At 41.6% G+C, this 21,004-nt stretch overlaps 1 protein-coding gene across 1 annotated transcript in view; it reads right to left on the bottom strand.

The window, feature by feature from the left end:
- The window catches only part of LOC136877656 (hemolymph lipopolysaccharide-binding protein-like), a 44,156-nt gene that overhangs the window by 7,180 nt on the left and 15,972 nt on the right, over positions 1-21,004 (bottom strand). Inside the window, exon 3 of the mRNA XM_068228692.1 lies at positions 8,723-8,837. Within this exon, the coding sequence (XP_068084793.1) occupies positions 8,723-8,837 (115 nt within the window). The remainder of the gene's footprint in view (positions 1-8,722; positions 8,838-21,004) is intronic.

The raw sequence follows: 21,004 nt of genomic DNA, 5'->3' as shown, positions 1-21,004 counted from the left end.
AAATAATAGCGGTTATACGCAAGCTGTTAAGGCCTCGTCCTATGTCAAGGCATTGCTCTATCGAACAAGTTTAAACCTGATTCGCGAAGGCAAGAGTGTGCAGCGATAACATCATCGTGCATGTTTAGACTTGCGAAACATAACAAGAATAGAATCGATGTTGTTAAACTCAACATGTGATCAGAATATTGATTGACGTGTTCAGAACACTACATAATGATTAAGACTAGAATCGAACACTGTACCCGATGTCGTTTCCGCCCCAGTTGGAGCTCAGGACTCATTCTTCCGAGGATCGAACCCTTGACCGGGAACGTAGGAGGAATGGTGTCACTGAGACATACAGTGATATTATGGGGAAATTATAAGCTAATATTAATGACTATGTAATGGCAGTAAGGCCAAGGAATCATAATTATAATGCTGGGAGAAGAATATAAGTAAATTAAGAATCATATAAGATTTAAGAGTTTGAAGGCACACAAAAGCTGTAAGCAACAGGATGTGCAATTAGAAGTAAGGCTTGGTCGAAGTAGGGTGAATCACATGCTGCACCCTGCTAAAGATGCGTAGTATGTCGTTAGAAAAGGTGGGTGGAAAGTGAACGGAAGGAGGCAATTCCGTTTTTGTGTGTCTGTGGACAGTCTCCATGGGATGAGAACTTCGATGGCCTTCTCGAAGGGAGGCGAAAGTTAGTGAAGGTATAAAACAGGGGTACACACCCTGGTCGAGGCTTTTTTTGGAACAAGTCTTCTAGGAGTGCGGGCGGAAGCCTTGTCAGTCAGGTATCCGATAATAATAATAATAATAAGGTCCAAGTGTGGACTTAGAGTATTCACTTCAATACTTCGACCACGCCAAGTCTTCCATGTTAGCGACATTTGAAGTTGGGAACGAGATTGTAAATGCTGTATATAATTATACATACTCATTATTATATTATTAAAGGAAGGTTTGGGGAACAGAGGACTTCGTCTCTTCACACGTAGCAAATCACCCAGGCCCATTGAACAACCCCTCTTTACCGCTCGAAGGAAAGTCAATCTGATTATTCATCATTTCTCGTCGTGGCAAACCCTGTGTCACGACACCGATACAACATTCGTTTAGAACATGTTAGGGGATAACTTTGTTCTAAGAAGATTAGATACAAACATAACAAGACTAGAATCGTTGCTGTTAACTTTAACATGTAATCAGAACATTGTTTGATGTGTTCAGAGCAAAAGTACAACTTCAATGATTTGCCTAGTGTAAAAATCGAAAACACACTGTGTACATATTGCGTGGCTAATTCGCTCGGTAAACGATATTGCTAAAGTACAACTTCAATGATTTGCCTAGTGTAAAAATCCAAAAACACACTGTGTACATATCGCGTAGCTAACTCGCTCAGTAAACGATATTGCAAAAGTACAACTTCAATGATTTGCCTAGTGTACAAATCAAAAAACACACAATGTGCACACACTGCGTAGCCAACTTCCTCGATAAACGATATAGCAAAAGTACAACTTATGATATCCGTCTTGTGCTAAAATAATAAACTACAGAAAAAACTATATTGCGTAGCCAACTCGCTCGGTAAACAATAATCTGATTTAGTTACATTAGAAAAAACATAGATTCAAACCCAGTTCTATTATCGCAAACACGGAGAATAAAAATTAAACAGAACCATTGTGCTATAAGAAATACATTAGTTACATTTAAGTCCCTAGCAGTCGAACAAGTTATCGCATAAGCATGTAACGTGAAATATCAGCCAATCTGTTGGCATAGGTTACAAGCAAGTAGCTCATGTGGCACGGTACAACATGTGTTTAGAACATTGCTTGGTGTGTTCAGAACACTAAATAAGTGATCAAGACTAGAATAGAAAACTGTACTCGATACAACATGTGTTTAGAACATATTACGAGATACTTTGTTGTAAGAAGATCAGATTACAAAAGAAGTGATTAAGACTAGAATCGAACACTATACTCGATGTCGTTAACTTCAACATGTGATCAGAACATTGATTGATGTGTTCAGAACAAGAAGTCCTTTCCTCCACCTCGTCCTCCTCCTGACTGCGTCCTCCTCCTACTCCTCCTCCTCATTCTCTTAGAGCTAAAGGGATAAAGGGCTAATGGGTTAAAGGGCTGAAGGGCTTATAGGCTAAAGGGCTAATAGGCTAAAGGGCTAATGGGCTGAAGGGCTAATGGGCTAAAGGGCAAAAGGGCTCCTCCACTACCTTACTACACCCTCCTCCTTCCGGAAAGAGTTAGCTGGATTAGGTACATTTTTAACGCCCTAATCGATCGCTAACCGCAAGAATGCTTCTACTTTGTTAAGTGTAGAAAATTAATCTCTATTGGTAAATGGTTTTATGTTCAGAACAAGGAATGGAACCTAGGGGTCACGCCTTATCAGAATTACCTAATAAAATCCCCGAGGTGTGATCAGTTGCGTTTTTCTAACATAAATCAGTATCTGCTTGATCGTTTTAAGTGTTTGGACCACTGAAGTTTTCAAGAAGGCAACAGTGAGGTTAGCGATGTTCTGTTGTTCGATTTTAAATTCCGCGCTACGACATGCATAAGGTGGCAGCCTTGACGTTTAGCGCCGTAAAGGTAATAGCAGTGAGGTTAGCGATGTTCTGTTGTTGGATTTTAAATTCCGCACTACAACATGCATAAGGTGGCAGCCTTGATGTTTAGCGCTGTAAAGATAGCAACAGTGAGGTTAGCGATGCTATATTGTCCTTCAAAGTGAGTTTAGGGTCGTCAAGGAGACAGCTGTCTAAAAAAGCACGTGGCTTTGTTTACCAACAAGAGTACGTGGCTGTGAAGTCACGGTTACGCTGTATGCTACGTCAGCATGCGAAGTTCAATGTCTACACCTACGTAGTTAACACTCTGCTATGTTCACACGATTTTTACACATAACTATTCTTTATGCTTTAAGTTCGTGCACATAGGTTATGTTAAGATAGCTGCAGATACAAGCGATAGTCACACGCTCTAGTAGAAGATGCATACATCATTCATAGGTGTTGTGTACACGCTGCTAAACCTTGCTATTCTTACCGCTGCCATGTTCACAAGATTTCTAAACATATCTCTTCGTTGTGCTTTAAGTTCGTACACATAGGTCGTGCTACAATAGCAGCACAAACACATTTGAAGGTTGTACATTCTAGCGGTATAAGTTTAGTACGATAGTCGATGCATGCATCATTGATAGGTGATGTGTACACGCTTTTAAACCTTGCTATTCTTACTGCTGCTGCGTTTACAAGATTTTTTAAACATAGCTATTCTTTGTGCTTTAAGTTCGCTTACATATGTTATGCTAAGATAGTAGTACAGTTATACGATCGTTGTACAATCTAGTAGAATAAATTTAGTTTCATAGTCGATGCATTTATTATCGATAGGTATGCGTACACGCTTTTAAACATAGCTATTCTTACTGCTGCTGCTATGTTCACAAGATTTTTTATACATCGCTATTCTTAGTGCTTTAAGTTCATGCATATAAGTTATGCTAAGAAAGCAGCACACTCTAGCGGGAGAAATAGTCGATGCATGAAAAATCGATAGGTGATGTGTACACGCTTTAAAACATGGCTATACTTTGTGCTTTAAGTTCGTGCACATAGGTTATGCTAAGATAGCGGAAGATGTTTAGTACGAGAGTCGATGCATGCAAAATCGATAGGTGATGTGTACCAGATACTCCTTGTGTTTTAAATTTATGTACATAGATTAGTAGCACACAATTGCGATCGTTGTACACTCTAGCGGAAAAAATAGTCGATGCATGCAAAATCCATGGGTGATGCGTACACGGTGTTAAATATCGTTACTCTTTGTGCTTTAAGTTCGTACGTATAAGTTATGCTAAGATAACAGCACACTTATACGATTTTAGCAAAATCTAGTGAGAAAAGTTTAGTATGATAGTCGATTCATGCAAAATTGATACGGGATATGTACACGCTAAAGCTATTCTTTGTACTTTAAGTTCATGCGTATAAGTTATGCTAAGATAGCAGCACCATCTAACAGAAAAAGTTTAGTGTGATAGTCGATGCATGCAAAATCGATAGGCGAGGTGTACACGCTATAGCTATTCCTTGTACTTTAAGTTTATGCGTATAGGTTATGCTTAGATAGCAGCACAATCTAGCGGAAGAAGGTTAGTAGGCCCTATGATAGTCGATGCATGAAAATCATTAGGAAATGTGTACACGCTTTGAAACATGGCTATTCTTTGTACTTTAAGTTCATGCGTATAGGTTATGTTAAGATGGCAGTACAATCTAGCGGAAGAAGTTTAGTACGAGAGTCGATGCATGTAAAATCGATAGGTAATGTGTACACGCTTTGAAACATGGCTATTCTTTGTACTTTAAGTTCATGCGTATAAGTTATGCTAAGATAGCAGCACCATCTAGCAGAAGAAGTTTAGTACGAATGTCGATGCACGCAAAATCGATAGGTGATGTGTACACGCTTTGAAATATGACTATTCTTTGTACTTTAAGTTCATACGTATAAGATATGCGAGGACAGCAGTACAATCTAACGGAAGAAGTTTAGTACGATATTCCATGCATGCAAAATCGATAGGTAATGTGTACACGCTTTGAAACATAGCTATTCTTATTGCTGTTCTGTCCCTAAGATATTTAAACATAGCTAATCCTAATGCTGCTCTTAACGACGTAGAGCTAAGAATTGATTACGTGACCGTGACCTCACGACCACGTGCTCTTGTGGGTAAAAAAAGCCACGTGCTTTTTTTTTGACAGCTGTCATCTTGACGGACCCTAACCTCACTTTGAAGGACAATAGAAGATCGCTAACCTCACTGTTGCTATCATTACAGCGCTAAACCTCAAGGCTGCCAACTTATGCATATTGTAGCGCGTAATTTAAAATCCAACAACAGAACATCGCAAACCTCACTGCTGTCATCTTTACGTCGCTAAACTTCAAGGCTGCCATCTTATTCATGTAGTAGCGCGAAATTTAAAATCGATGAGGGCGTTCAAATGTACCTAATACAGCTAACTCCTTCCGGAAGGAGGAGGGTGTAGTAAGGTAGTGGAGGAACCCTTTTGCCCTTTAGCCCATTAGCCCTTCAGCCCATTAGCCCTTTAGCCTATTAGCCCTTCAGCCCTTTAGCCCTTCAGCCATTTAGCAAATTAGATTTTTAGCCATTTAGCCCTAGGAGGATGAGGAGGACGAGTAGAAGGACGCAGACATGAGGAGGAGGAGGTGGAGGAAAAGTCCTTTTGTTTTGAACACATCAATCAATGTTCAAATCACATGTTGAAGTTAACGACATCGAGTATAGTGTTCGATTCTAGTCTTAATCACTTCTTTTGTAATCTGATCTTCTTACAACAAAGCATCCCGTAATATGTTCTAAACACATGTTGTATCGAGTACAGTTTTCTATTCTAGTCTTTATAACTTATTTAGTGTTCTGAACACACCAAGCAATGTTCTAAACACATGTTGTATCGTTCCGCATGAGCTACATGCTTGTAACCTATGCCAACAGATTGGCTGATATTTCATGTTACATGTTTATGCGATAACTTGTTCGACTGCTACGGACTTAAATGTAACCGATGTATTTCTTATAGCACCAATCGTACTGTTTAATTTCTACTCTCCGTGTTTGCGATAATAGAACTGGGTTTGAATCTACGTTTTTCCTATTGTAACTAAATCAGATTATTGTTTACAGAGCGAGTTGGCTACGCAATATAGTTTTTTCAGTAGTTTAAATTTTCGCTCCAGACAAATATCATAAGTTGTACTTTTACTATATCTTTTACCGAGAAAGTTGGCTACGCAGTATGTGCACAGTGTGCGTTTTTTTATTTTTACACCAGGCAAATCATTGAAGTTGTCCTTTTCAATATCGTTTACTGAGCGAGTTAGCTACGCGATATGTACACAGTGTGTTTTTGGATTTTTACACTAGGCAAATCATTGAAGTTGTACTTTTGCAATATCGTTTACTGAGCGAGTTAGCTACGTGATATGTACACAGTGTGTTTTTGGATTTTTACATTAGACAAATCATTGAAGTTTTACTTTTGCAATATCGTTTACTGAGCCAGTTAGCTACGAAATTTGTACACAGTGTGTTTTCGATTTTTACACTAAGCAAATCATTGAAGTTGTACTTTTGCTCTGAACACATCAAACAATGTTCTGATTACATGTTAAAGTTAACAGCAACGATTCTAGACTTGTTATGTTTCAATCTAATCTTCTTAGAACAAAGGTATCCCCTAACATGTTCTAAACGCATGTTGTATCGGGTACAGTGTTCGATTCTAGTCTTAATCACTTATGTAGTGTTCTGAACACGTCAATCAATATTCTGATCATATGTTGAGGTTAACAACATCGATTCTAGTCTTGTTATGTTTCGCAAGTCTAAATATGCACGACGATGTTATCGCTGCATACTCTTGCCTTCGCGATGCAGGTTTAAACTTATTCGATAGAGCAATGCTTTGACATAGGAAGAGGCCTTAACAGCTTACGTATAACCGCTATTGTTTAAAGATGACCGTTGTTAGCTGTCAAAAAAGCACAAAGAATTTTTTTAAATACCCACCACCACAGTTCAAAAGTAGTAGCTAAAGATAGCAGCACGATGCTCTGTTGATTAAAGATGAGAGCTGTCACAAATGGCCCTCCACCGCATGCATAACAGCAGCCGCCATCTTGTGCGAGCACCCCTAGGCTGTCTTAAAAGGAGCTATGTATAGTCACCATCTTGTCGCTGCTATCTTGCGCAAGCACCCCTGGGGAGTCTCATAAGAGCAGTAGCCATCTTGCACAAGCGCTCTTAAGTCGTTTCATAAGGAGCAATGTATAGCCGGCATCTTGTTTCCGTCAACTTGCGCAAGCATCCCTAGGGCGTCTCAAGTCACCTTGTGCGAGCACCCTTAAGCCGTCTCATAAGAGCAGTCGCCATCTTGAGCAAGCATCCCTAGGGTGTCTCATAAGGAGCCATGTATAGCCGCCATCTTGCGCAAGCATCCCAAGGGAGTCTAGTAAGGACCCATGTATAGCAGCCATCTTGCGTGAGCACCCTTAAAGAGTCATGTATAGCCACCATCTTGTGCAATTAGCGTCGAAAGATGGTTGCTGTAGAATTTGTAAATTATCCACGAGCATATTTCAAAGGTAGTAGCTAAAGAGTGCAGCACTGATGTTTGCGATGCAAGATGGCGGATGACAGCTGTGACGTAGAAATTGTCTACTACTACGATAAAGATAGCAGCACGGTGCTCTGTTGATTAAAGATGGCTGCCGTCAAAAAGAATTTTTCAAATTGTCCGCCACCACATGTTAAATGTTTGTTGCTAAAGAGGGCAGCACGGTGCTCTGTTGACTAAAGATGGCGGATGACATCTATGAAAAAAGCACGTGGGTTTGTTTCCAAACAAAAGCGAGTAGATTTTTTCAAATTGCCTCCACCATATTTCAAAGATATGTAGCTAAGGAGTGCAGCACTGTGCTCACTTGATTAAAGATGGCAGATGTCAGGTGTCAAAAAAGCACGTGGCTTTGTTTCCAAACAAGAGCACGTAGAAGTTTTCAAATTGCCGCCATCACATTTCAACTAAAGAGTGCAGCACTGTGCTCCCTTGATTAGAGATGACTGTTGCCACGTGGAATTGCCTGCCACCAGAGTACAGCACGGATCCCTGTCGATTAAAGATGGCTGCTATCAAAAAGAATTTTTCAAAATATCCGCCACCACATTTCAAAGATATGTAGCTAAAGAGGACAGCACGGTGTTCTGTTGATTAAAGCTGGCGGATGGCAGCTGTCCAAAAAGCGCGTGGATTTGTTTACTGATTCAAACCTCGCGCTAGTGAGGTTAAGTTGGCACCACTAAGGTTTAGACTCGTCAAGATGGTAGCGCTGAAGTTAGCGGTGCGTTGTTGTCTATGATAGCTGTCAAAAAGCACGTGGGTATCAAGAAAACACGTGGATTTGTTTACCGATTCAAATCTCGCGCTAGTTAGGTTAAGTTGGTAGCACTGAGGTTTAGGCCCATCAAGATGGCATCAGTGAGTTTAGCAATGGGTTGTTGTCTATGATAGCTGTCAAAAAGCACGTGGTTATCAGGAAAGCACGTGGATTTGTTTACCGACTTATATCTCGCGCTAGTTAGGTTAAGTTGGTAGCACTGAGGTTTAGGCCAGTCAAGATGGCAGCCGTGAGGTTAGCGATGGGTTGTTGTCTGTCAAAAAGCACGTGCCTGTCAAAAAAAGCACGTGGCTTTTTTTACCAATTCGAATTTCGCGCTAGTAAGGTTAAGTTGGCAGCACTGGAAGAGGCCCCTGGCTGCGGTGGAGGAGGCCCCTGGGAGGCCCCCGAGTTCGGTGGCGGTGGAGGAGGCCCCTGGGAACCGGAGGTGGAGGTGGGGGCCGAATCCCTGTATTATACTACTGGTATAATACTTTTAATATCCAACGAGCTTATTTTTGGCAAATATTAATCAATATTTGACCTGAATAAAAGAAGTACATTCGCCCGTAAAAGTGGTTAATGTTCTCACGTCCTCAGCGCACATTCCCACACATTTGTCAGCCACGGAATATTTCTTTCTAGAGCTGCAGGGAAGCAAATAAGCTCGTCTAAACTATCGCAGCGTAATGTGAAGTGACATATGTGAATTATCTTACCCGAAAGCCTGGCCAGAAGGTATCTGGAACCCGCCTGAACTCCTTGTTCCATATCCAATTGCCAGGGCACCGTCTTGCCTCTGATGCCATCGACACGATCGTAGGAGATTTCAAACTGGAACAAAGATTTTACAAATGCGGTTTTTTTTCATAGCCTATTTCTCTTGAAGAGTCTGTGTCCGGCGTGATCTTCCAGTGTTGAAAGAGTGTGAAGTGCACAGACATCAACAGCAGTGGTAGAATATGTGCAATGCCCTTCGGACAGTGGCTAAATATAATAATAATAATAATAATAATAATAATAATAATAATAATAATAATAATATATTCAGCTTCATGGGTGAGTGGTCAGTGTCTTGGTTTTTGGTCCTCGGAGTTCAGGGTTTGATTCCTGTCTGCATCGTGGGATTTAATCGTAAGATGTTAAGTCCCATGCTTCAAGGACTTTATATTTCTGCTGTCTCAAACACTTCTGAAACCGACGCACAAGACTGCCCTCCTCCTATACACAGCAGACGATCCCCAGCCTAATCGGAGGGTCTACCTTGCAAGAACTGAGTAGTTGTGATTGTAATAGCCGCAAGACATTATAAAGTTTCATTAGTATTATTACTCTTGTTAATATTCTTTCTCCGTTAGGGTCTTTTAGGAACCAAGTGACAATTTCAAAGCTTCCGCCTTTGTTGTTGCTTCTCCCTTCCCAATATTCCTTCAATTGCTCACTATGTTTCGTCTTCCTCTGCTCGGACCATTTTGAGCCTGATTTATATCCCTTACGACATCGAAATTCTTCTATTTTTAACAGTTTTGTTTTAAAAATTTCCCTCTGCTTCTTCTCTTACATCGTTTCTTTCCAAATCTCTCTTGAGTTCATGAATGCAGGTTATTGTTGACTTCATGTTCCGAAGACATTTGAAGATCTGTTTGGTTAACCCCTTGTCGTCCATTCTGTATACATCAAATGTCCAAAAATATCGATCACCACTTCTGAATTGTTTCCGGTATGTTTTCAATGTTCCGGTATACCTCATCATTACTTCTTGATTTCCAAAGTTCTGTAGTTCTCAGCGGACCGAATATGTTCCGTATAATATTTATTTCCAGTACTTCTATTTTGTTCAGCTTGTAATTCAGTACTAGACATTCACTCGCGTGTGGGTATTCCGGTTTGACTACTGTGTTGTATTTTGATATTTTTAGATAAACATTTTTTGTAGATATTCCTAGTTATACCGTATTATCTTTCCTTCTTATATTATTATTATTATTATTATTATTATTATTATTATTATTATTATTATTATTATTATTATTATTATTACGTAATATAGTGTACTATATTTCGGTTCAGAGAGCAAGGTTTCAATTCTAGGATGGGCCAAGGATTAAATCTCTGTGGTTCGTGGACTGTCAGTTGATATTTGTCTCAATACACTTCACTCTACAAAGTGAATCGCCTATAAAGAAAAGCAAAGATCATATGACACTTCGAGCGTCACCGAAAAATACTTAAAGAGGCAGTGAAAACACGCCAGGAATGAAAAAAATCTCAAAACACACACAAAAAGAATCATAGACAAGGAAATAATCACTTACACTTCCTCCATTCGCAACTAGAGTAGTTCTTAATAATAATAATATTTGCTTTACGTCCCACTAACTACTTTTTAAGGTCTTCGGAGACGCCGAGGTGCCGGAATTTAGTCCCGCAGGAGTTCTTTTTACGTGCCAGTAAATCTACCGACACGGGGCTGTCGTATTTGAGCACCTTCAAATACCACCGGACTGAGCCAGGATCGAACCTGCCAAGTTGGGGTTAGAAGGCCAGCGCCTTAACCGTCTGAGCCACGCAGCCCGGCGGGAGAGTAGTTCTTAAACGTGTTTGGAGATGAGAACATATGGCCCTTAGAATGCAACGAAAGTTGAGGATCTGCGGTTTCTACGCTTAATATGTAATTAAAAGTTGCCTTAGAGAACTCATAATCTGTAAATAAGTCTAAAATAAGAACGGGTTTACGGCGTGTTTCAAATATTACAATAGTCATTTGGTTGATATAATATAACAAATACTGCATAAATCCAGAACATTTCAATACAGGCTTGAATTACTTACGCAGAACAACTTTCGAAAATGCTCAGTCACTTCAAATGATGAAAATCAATTAATTACTCACAAGGGAACACATACATGTGTTACACTCGGATTCGGTTGAAATTTGGTAGAAATATTCGTGGGAGGCAGTAGAATGCTAAGGTGAAAACTGTATGTGCCTAGCTCAAGTTTAAACGCCAAAATTGAACAAATAAATGGTCGTAAAATTTGAAGTGCAGCGGGAGTATCGGGGTGTGGCGGAGAGGTAGGGAGGAGCGAAGCAGCGGACGTGAACCAACCAGGCTGTAACGAACTGCGCCAGCATCCAGGCAGCGTACAGTTAGCGCGTTCCTCTTAACTTCCCGATCAGATGTGCAAAACGTAAATATGAAAACAACACATGAAACAAGTGTACAAAGGACGAAATTTGAACAACAATGCCAATAAGGTTTGAAAAATTCACGCCCGAGTTCTTGTTACTCATTGTAATTTTTCAAACCTTATTGGCACCGTTGTTCAAACATCGTCCTTTGTACACTTGTTTCACGTGCTGTTTTCATATTTACGTTTTGCACATCTGATCGGGAAGTTAAGGGGAACGCGCTAACTATACGCTGCGTGGCTCGTTACAGGCTGCATCGCTCCTCCCTTCCTCTCCACCACACCCCGATACTCCCGCGGCACTTCAAATTTTACGGCTATTATTTGTTCAATATTGGCGTTTATACTTGAACTGGGCACATGCAGTTTTCACCTCAGTATTCTACTGCTTCCCATGAATATTCGTACCAAATTTCAACCGAATCCTAGTGTAACACATGTATGTGTTCGCTCGTCAGTTAATTTCGGAGGACTTTCCTTAAATCTCCATATTATAACCACAAAAACTCATTAAATCCCATAAAAAACAAAAGTCCACCTACACAATCAGTGATGGTGAAAACATACTAATACACCCACACTAAGAAAAACAAGCCAATAATGTTAATAAATATGGCCAACGACAGTAAATAAACGATATAAAAGGAGCAGCTCTATCAGTTAAGCAAATCATTAGGCTTCAAACTTCATGAGGATTACAATAGTACGAATTTGCCTATAACCTGGAATAATAATAATAATAATAATAATAATAATAATAATAATAATAATAATAATAATAGTATAAGTGGATGGTTCTGCGGCCTCCACCTCCAAAGCCCTCCGCAGAGGCATCCTCCTCCTCCTCAGGCCCCCGGGAGAGGCCCTCCTCCACCTCCTCCTACTCAGGCCCTCCTCAGAGGCCCTACTCCTCCTCCTCCTCAGGCCCTCGGGAGGGCAATCCTCCACCTTCTCCTCCTACGGCCCTCCACAGAGTCCTCCTGTGCCACCTCCTCCTCTCGCTCTCGGGAGAGCCCTCCTCCGCACCAGCGCCACACGCTCCCGGGAGAGGCCTTCTCCTCACGCTGGCTAAGAGCGCGACCCTAACATCACTTCCGCCACCTTGGAGGGGCTTAACCTAACTTTTTATGCGTAAGAGAGCTAGCCTAACCTCACGGAAGTGCCTACCCTCTGTTTTAAACCCGGATGCCCCTCCTGACGCCTACGAGCGCGACCCTAACCTAACATGCACTATCTTGGAGGAGCTTAACCTAACAAACAGAGCTAGCCTAACCTCACGGAGGGGGCAAAAACCTCAGTTTTACCGCCGGTTACCCTTCCTGACACCAAAGAGAGTGAGCTTAACGTTACATCCGCTATCTTGGTGGAGCTTAACCTAACAAAGACAGCAAGCCTAACTTCATGGAAGGACCTAACCTCAGTTTTAAGACTGGATGACCTTCCCGACGTCAATTGCACAAGATGGCGGCTATACATGACTCCTTATGAGACACCGCCTAACCTCACATCCGCTATCTTATGGGGCTTAACCAAACACAAGAGAGCAAGCCTAACCCCATGGAAGGGCCTAATCTGTTTTACGGCCGGATGCCCTTCTTGACACAAATTGCACAAGATGGCAGCTATACATTACTCCTTATGCCTTAAGGGTGCTTGTGCAAGATGGTGGCTACAAGATGGCTGCTATACATAGGCTCTTATGAGACTCCCTTGGCATGCTTGCGCAAGATTGCGGCTACAAGATGGCGGCTATACATGGCTCCCTATGAGGCGCCCTGAGGGCGCTTACGCAAGATGGCGGCTGCTCTAATGAGACGGCTTAAGGGTGCTTGCACAAGATGGCTTGAGATGCCGTAAGGTTGCTTGCGCAAGATGGCGGAATAAAGATGGCGACTACGCACGGCTCCTTATGAGACACCTTAAGGGTGCTTGCGCAAGATAACTGCTGTTCTTATCAAGAAGGCTAGCTTAGTGGCTAAAGTACCGTGCTGGTTCGATTCAATAAATTTGGGGGTTAAAAGCAAAATGTTAATATATCGAAAACGGTGCGTCATAGAGCAAAACGGACAAAATATTTCTGCCCAATACCTAGGTTCGCAGTATAAGGAACATGATAGCATAAGAAACCAGAAGTCTACTGATGAGATCAACGGTTCGATTCCTACTTAAGCCCTATGGTATTTTGTCAGTTTCAGCTTGTATTGAAGTAAGTTTTCGTAACTCGATTAGGTATTGCTATGGTAGAGATTATAGCATGCTGTGCTGGTTCGATTCATTAAATTTGGGGCTTAAATGCTAAATGTTAAATATCTCGAAAACGGTGCGTCGTAGAGCAAAACGGAAAAAATTGTTCTGCCTAATACGCAGGTTCGCAGTATCAGGAACGTGATAGCATAAAAAAAGTAGTCTAGTGATGAGAACAACGGTTCGGTTCCTACTTAAACCCTTGGGCATTGACAGCTAATTATTTTACAAGATGACGGCTATACATAGCTTCTTATGAGACTGCTTAAGGGTGCTTGCACAAGATGGCGTGAGAGGCCCCAAGGATGATTGCGCAAGATAGCGGACACAAAATGGCGGTTATACATAGCTTCTCATGACACTACATAAGGCTGCTTGCACAAGATGACTGCTGCTCTCATGAGACCCCCTAGGGATGCTTGCGCAAGATGGCTGCGACAAAATGGTGGCTATACACAGCTCCTTATGAGACGCCCCAGGGGTGCTCACACAAGATGGCTGTTATACACAGGCTCTTATGAGACGGCCTAGGGTTGCTCGCACAAGATGGCGGTTATAAACAGGCTCTTATGAAGTAAGCTAGCTTAGAGGCTACTGCGCAAAATGGGGGCTGCTGTTATGTATGCGGTAGAGGGCAATTTGAAATTCCTCGTGCTCTTTAAAGCTACATTCTTTTTGACAAGCTGCCATCTTTAATCCACAGAGCACCGTGCTGCTATCTTTATCGTAGTAGTGGGCAATTTCCACGTCACAGCTGTCATCCGACATCTTGCATCGCTAACATTAGTGCTGCCCTCTTAAGCTACTTACCTTTGAAATGTGGTGGCGGAAAATTTGAAAAATTCCGCATGCTTTTTGACAGCAACCATCTTTAATCAACAGAGCACCGTGCTGCTCTCTTTAGCTATTACTTTGGAAATGTGGTGGCGGCAATTTCTACGTGCACTTGTTTGGAAACAAACCCACGTGTTTTTTCTGACAAGATGACAGCAGCCATCTTTCATCAACAAAGCAACGTGCTGCCATCTTTATCGTAGTAGCGATAAATGTAAAATTTCTAAACACCTGTCATCCGCCATCTTTAATTAACAGAGCACCATGCTGCCATCTTTAGCTACTATCTTTGAAAAGTGGTTGCAGTAATTTGAAATTGTATCCAGCTGCGATCGTTAATCAACTGGGCACCGTGCTGCTATCTTTAGCTGCATACCTTTGAAATGTGGTGTTGGGTAATTTGGAAAAATCCGTTCGCTATCATTAACTTTAGTGCATACATGAACCTAACCTCTCATCTAACATCTTGAAGGAGACTATCCTTAGTTTACGACACGATGCCTTTCCCGACGCTAATTAGCATTTACAGGTTATTACACAAGATGGTGGATGCTGTTATGACCTTCTCCTCTGTTAAGGTACAAGTTTAAACATGCATCGTGAAGGGTAGAGTGAGCACGTGCTGCAGTAATGACTTTATTGTATATGTTTAGACTTGATCATTTTCTCGAGAGTAAGGAGGCAAAGGAATGCAATAAGTAGGCATCATGAAAGCAAGAGTGTGCATGTGCTGCAGCGAATACGTCATCATAGTTGTGCACATTTAGATTTGCAGATTACAAAAGAAGTGAATGAAACATAACAAAACTAGAATCGAACACTGTGCTCTATGTCGTTAACTTTAACTTGCGTGTAGAACATTGTTTTATGTGTTCAGATCACCAAATAAGTAATAACAAAACTAGAATCGAACACTGCACTCGACACAACATGTGTTTAGAACATGTCCGGAATACCTTTGCTCTAAGAAGAAAAGATTTCCTCACATTCCTTGTAGGTCTAAAGGGCTAATAGGCTATTAGGCTATAGGGTGAATGGGCAAAAGGGCTAAAGGGCTAAAGAAACTAAAGTGCTAAAGGGCTAATGGGCTAAAGGGCTAAAGTTCTAAAGAAGCTAAAGGGCTAAGGGGCTAATGGGCTAACGGGCTAATAGGCTAGGGTGCCTCTCCTCTCTTTACCCGGGCTTGAGACCCGCTCTACATCTAGAGGCGGAGTTAACACCCTAAGGAAGGGAGAATGTTGGAAAATAATCTATACGAATATAGCTACTCGATCGAATATATACTACAGAAGGATGACTTAGGTGAGGGTAAGCGCTAGGATTGTAGGAAGGTGTTTAAGCTGTTGTACTGTCGAGAGAGAGCTATTACTTAATAATACCTACACGACGTAATTCATGCTCTATTACAAAATATCTGCTTCGTACTCTGTGTAACCAGCATCATGTTAGGCTCTTAGCAGTTGCAAACGTTTTACGAGTACGTTGGGGTCTTTAGAGTATCCTATGTCTACATAGGATAACAGGGGCTTGTTATGAACTTTGAACCTATATGCAGACAGTTGATGTGTAGGGACTTGTTTTGATGCAATACGTGCTTTAGCAGTAGCGTTTCTAGGTGCAAACTTAACTTGTTTCGATAGCAATGAAGCGTTCAAATTTTCTTCTTTATCTTGCATCTCTTCTTGGGATGTTTGCACTGCGACGGAACGTGTAGTAGGTATAGAAAATGAAGTAAAATCATCAAGGTGTAATGGCAATGAAACATTGAGATCTTCGTTTTCTTCGTCATCTTCTTCTTCTTATTCTACTTCTTCTACTACTGTCTCTTTACGACTGTTTTATTCAACATCATTATCCTTATTATCATAATCATGATCTTGCCTCTCTTTATCTTGAAGTTTGTGCTTAGTAACAGAACTTGTAGCAGGCTTAGACAACAAGGGAGAATTAAAAATCCCTCGCAGATGTGTACTCTTTTAAATAAATCATAAACAACGTGCTCTAGTTGGTTAACAAAGGCTCGTGCGTTTTGACAGCTGTCATCTTGACGGACCCTAACCTCACTTTTAAGAATAGAGCATGGCTAACCTCACTGCTACCATCTTTACGGCACTAAACCTCAAGGCTGCTACCTTATGCATGTCGTAGTGCGGAATTTAAAATCAAACAACAGAACATCGCTAACCTCACATCTGCCTTACTGACGGGGTTAAACCTCACTGTTGCTATCTTGGTTATGCGTTTTTGTGTTAGTTTACAGTTAATCACTAAGCTGTTCGCATCATCGAAGTAGCGAGTAACAAGTGTCTTGCAGATTTAAAGAAGAATCTGTTAGCAGAAGATATAAGTCCGTCATGGAAAACCCTATATCTAGGTATATTTGCAAAGAGTGTGGAAAAGCATTTTCCCGAAGCTAACACAAGACACGTCATGAGATATCATGTAGGACAATTTTTCAATGTAAACATTGTAGAAGAGTGTTCAAGAAGGCATGCAACGCTCAACGCCATGAAGCCACGTGTAATGTAGCTTCATCGAGAACAAAATACAAAGAGCTCAACAGTATTCAAGCGAACACCTCTGCGAGAGACTTTTAATTCTCCCTTCTTGTCTAGGCCTGCTACAAGTTCTGTTGCTAAGCACAAACTTCAAGATAAAGAGAAGCAAGGTCATGATTATGATAATAAGGGTCATGATGTTGATGAAAAGAGTAGTAAAGGGAAAGTCGTAGAAGAAGGAGAAGAAGGAGATGACGAAAACGAAGATCTCAGTTTTTCATTGCCATTACAGCTTAATGATTTTACTTCAATTTCTAAGCCTACTACACGTTCTGTCGCAGTGCAAACATCTCAAGAAGAGATGCAAGATAAAGAAGAAAATTTGAACGCTTCATTGCTATCGAAACAAGTTAAGTTTGCACCTAGAAACGCTACTGCTAAAGCACGTATTGCATCAAAACAAGTCCCTACACATGAACGGTCAGCATATAGGTTCAAAGTTCATAACAAGCCTCTGTTACTCTATGTCGACATAGGATACTGTAAAGACCCCAACGTACTTGTAAAACGTTTGCAACTGCTAAGAGCCTATCATGATGCTGGTTACACAGAGTACGAAGCAGATATTTTTGTAATAGAGCATGAATTACGTCGTGTAGGTATTATTAAGTAATAGCTCTCTCTCGACAGTACAACAGCTTAAACACCTACCTACAATCCTAGCGCTTACCCTCAACTAAATCATCCTTCCGTAGTATGTAGTCGATCGAGTAGCTATATTCGTATAGATTATTTTCCAATATTCTCCCTTCCTTAGGGTCTTAACTCCGCCTGTAGATGTAGAGCGGGTCTCAAGCCCGGATAAAGAGAGGAGAGGCACCCTAGCCCATTAGCCCGTTAGCCCTTTAGCCCTTTATCCCATTAGCCCTGTAGCAATTTATCTCCTTTAGCCCTTTTGCCCAGTAGCCCTTTAGCCTATTAGCCTATTAGCCCTTTAGACCTACAAGGAATGTGCGGAAATCTGATCTTCTTAGAACAATGGTATCCCTGACATGTTCTAAACACATGTTGTGTCGAGTGCAGTGTTCGATTCTAGTCTTGTTATTACTTATTTGGTGATCTGAACACATAAAACAATGTTCTACACGCAAGTTAAAGTTAACGACATAGAGCACAGTGTTCGATTCTAGTTTTGTTATGTTTCATTCACTTCTTTTGTAATCTGCAAATCTAAATGTGCACAACTATGATGACGTATTCGCTGCAGCACATGCACACTCTTGCTTTCATGATGCATATTTATTGCATTCCTTTGCCTCCTTACTCTTGAGAAAACGATCAAGTCTAAACATATACAATAACGTCATTACTGCAGCACGTGCTCACTCTAGCCTTCACGATGCATGTTTAAACTTGTACCTTAACAGAGGAGAAGGTCATAACAGCAACCACCATCTTGTGTAATAACCTGTAAATGCTAATTAGCGTCGGGAAGGGCATCCTGTCGTAAACTAAGGATATTCTCCTTCAAGGTGGTAGATGAGAGGTTAGGTTCACGTATGCACTAAAGTTAATGATAGCGAACGGATTTTTCCAAATTACCCAACACCCCATTTCAAAGGTATGTAGCTAAAGATAGCAGCACGGTGCACTGTTGATTAACGATCGCAGCTGGATACAATTTCAAATTACTGCCACCACTTTTCAAAGACAGTAGCTAAAGATGGCAGCATGGTGCTCTGTTAATTAACGATGGCGGATGACAGGTGTCTAGAATTTTTTACATTTATCGCTACTACGATAAAGATGGCAGCACGTTGCTTTGTTGATTAAAGATGGCTGCTGTCAGCTTGTCAGAAAAAGCACGTGGGTTTGTTTCCAAACAAGTGCACGTAGAAATTGCCGCCACCACATTTCAAAAGTAATAGCTAAAGAGAGCAGCACGGTGGTCAGTTGATTAAAGATGGTTGCTGTCAAAAAGCATGTGGAATTTTTCAAATTGTCCGCCACTACATTTCAAAGGTAAGTAGCTCAAGAGGGCGGCACTAATGTTAGCGATGCAAGATGTCGGATGACAGCTGTGACGTGGAAATTGCCCACTACTACGATAAAGATAGCAGCACGGTGCTCTGTTGATTAAAGATGGCAGCTTGTCAAAAAGAATGTAGCTTTAAAGAGCACGAGGAATTTCAAATTGCCCTCTACCGCATACATAACGGAAGCTGCCATCTTGCGCAGTAGTCTCTAAGCTAGCTTACTTCATAAGAGCCTGTTTATAACCGCCATCTTGTGCGAGCAACCCTAGGCCGTCTCATAAGAGCCTGTGTATAACAGCCATCTTGTGTGAGCACCCCTGGGGCGTCTCATAAGGAGCTGTGTATAGCCGCCATCTTGTCGCAGCCATCTTGTGCAAGCATCCCTAGGGAGTCTCATAAGAGCAGCAGTCATCTTGTGCAAGCAGCCTTATGTAGTGTCATAAGAAGCTATGTATAACCGCCATTTTGTGTCCGCCATCCTGCGCAAGCATCCTTACGGCGTCTCAAGCCATCTTGTGCAAGCACCCTTAAGCCGTCTCATTAGAGCAGCCGCCATCTTGCGTAAGCGCCCTTAAGGCATCTTATAAAGACCCATGTTTAGCTGCCTTCTTGTAGCCGCCATCTTGCGCAAGCATCCCAAGGTCGTCTCATAAGAGCCTATGTATAGCAGCCATCTTGCAGCCACCATCTTGCGCAAGCACCCCTAAGGAGTCTCATAAGGAGTCATGTATAGCTGCCATCTTGTGCAATTTGTGTCGAGAAGGACATCCGGCCGTAAAACTGAGGTTAGGTCCTTCCATGAGATTAGGCTTGCTGTCTTTGTTAGGTTAAGCCCCTCCAAGATAGCAGATGTAAGGTTAAGCTCACTCTCTTAGGCATCAGGAAGGGCAGACGGCCGTAAAACTGAGGTTCAGTCCCCTCCGTGAGGTTAGGCTAGCTCTCCTTGTTAGGTTAAGCCCCTCCAAGATAGTGCATGTAAGGTCAGGGTCGCGCTCTTAGGCGTCAGGAAGGGCTTCCGGCTGTAAAACTGAGGTTAGACCCTTCCGTGAGGTTAGGCTAGCTCTCTTACGCATAAAAAGTTAGGTTAAGCCCCTCCAAGATGGCGGAAGTGAGGTTAGGGTCGCGCTCTTAGCTAGCGTGAGGAGGGGGCCTCTTCCGAGAACGTGTATGGCGGTGGTGGCGGAGGAGGGCTCTAACGAGAGCGTGAGGAGGAGGTGGTGGAGGTGGCCTCTGAGGAGGGCCGCAGTAGGAGGAGGAGGGTGGCTCTCCCGAGGCCCTGAGGAGGCTGAGGAGAAGGGCCTCTGCGGAGAGCCTGAGGAGGAGGAGGAGAAGGAGGACTCTCCCGACGGCCTGAGGAGGAGGAGGAGGAAGATGCCTCTGGGGAGGGGCGGTGGAGGTGGAGGACGCAGATCCATCCACTTATACTACTACTACTAATAATAATAATAATAATAATAATAGGCATAATTTAAACGTTCACAATATCCCTCTATTCGTACAAGATTCAAAGTTTTTAGATCAGCTCAAAAGAAAGAATAAAATTGAAGGAAAACACCCAGAAACCTATGTAAACTGACATGAAAGGTAAATAACTGATATTAAGCAAGGAAACGGAGATAAAAACTTAGATATAATGACAACGAGGGAAGATCAAATTGTATTAAATAATTCACTAACTATTAATATTGGAAGTGTCTGTGAGAAAGATATAAATTACAACAACATTTTAATGTTAAAAACATTTCTTAGCATACAAAGTAGGGTCCCCGTACCACGAAAACCGTTTAATTAAGCGATTTCCGCAATTGTACCGAAAACTGGAGGGATAAAGGACCCGTAAAGGTTTGAAATTGTTAGTCCTGGATATCTTTAACAAATAAAGAAACAAATTTCACTAATCATTTCGAGGCTAAATGCAGTTCCGTAAAAACAGCCTAAAACCACTTATTTTCCACTCGTTTTCTTTTTTACTCAAAACCTAGCTAAATTAACTTATTTACATAATTATTTCTGTAATTTGTTCCTTGGTTCAATACCATCTGACTTTTCTGATTTTTTTTAATAATGTCCACACCGAATGTAGTTATGAGAGCTTTGACTCACATTAGCGCTCGTAGTGGTGCTTAAGTGAAGTAACGTATTCACATACATTATCGCTCGTAGTGGTACATAAAAAGCAGAAAACTAATCTAATCGA

This window comes from Anabrus simplex, chromosome 7 (assembly GCF_040414725.1).
Source record: "Anabrus simplex isolate iqAnaSimp1 chromosome 7, ASM4041472v1, whole genome shotgun sequence".
Lineage (NCBI taxonomy): Eukaryota > Metazoa > Arthropoda > Insecta > Orthoptera > Tettigoniidae > Anabrus > Anabrus simplex.
This window is presented reverse-complemented; position numbering and strand designations above follow the sequence as displayed.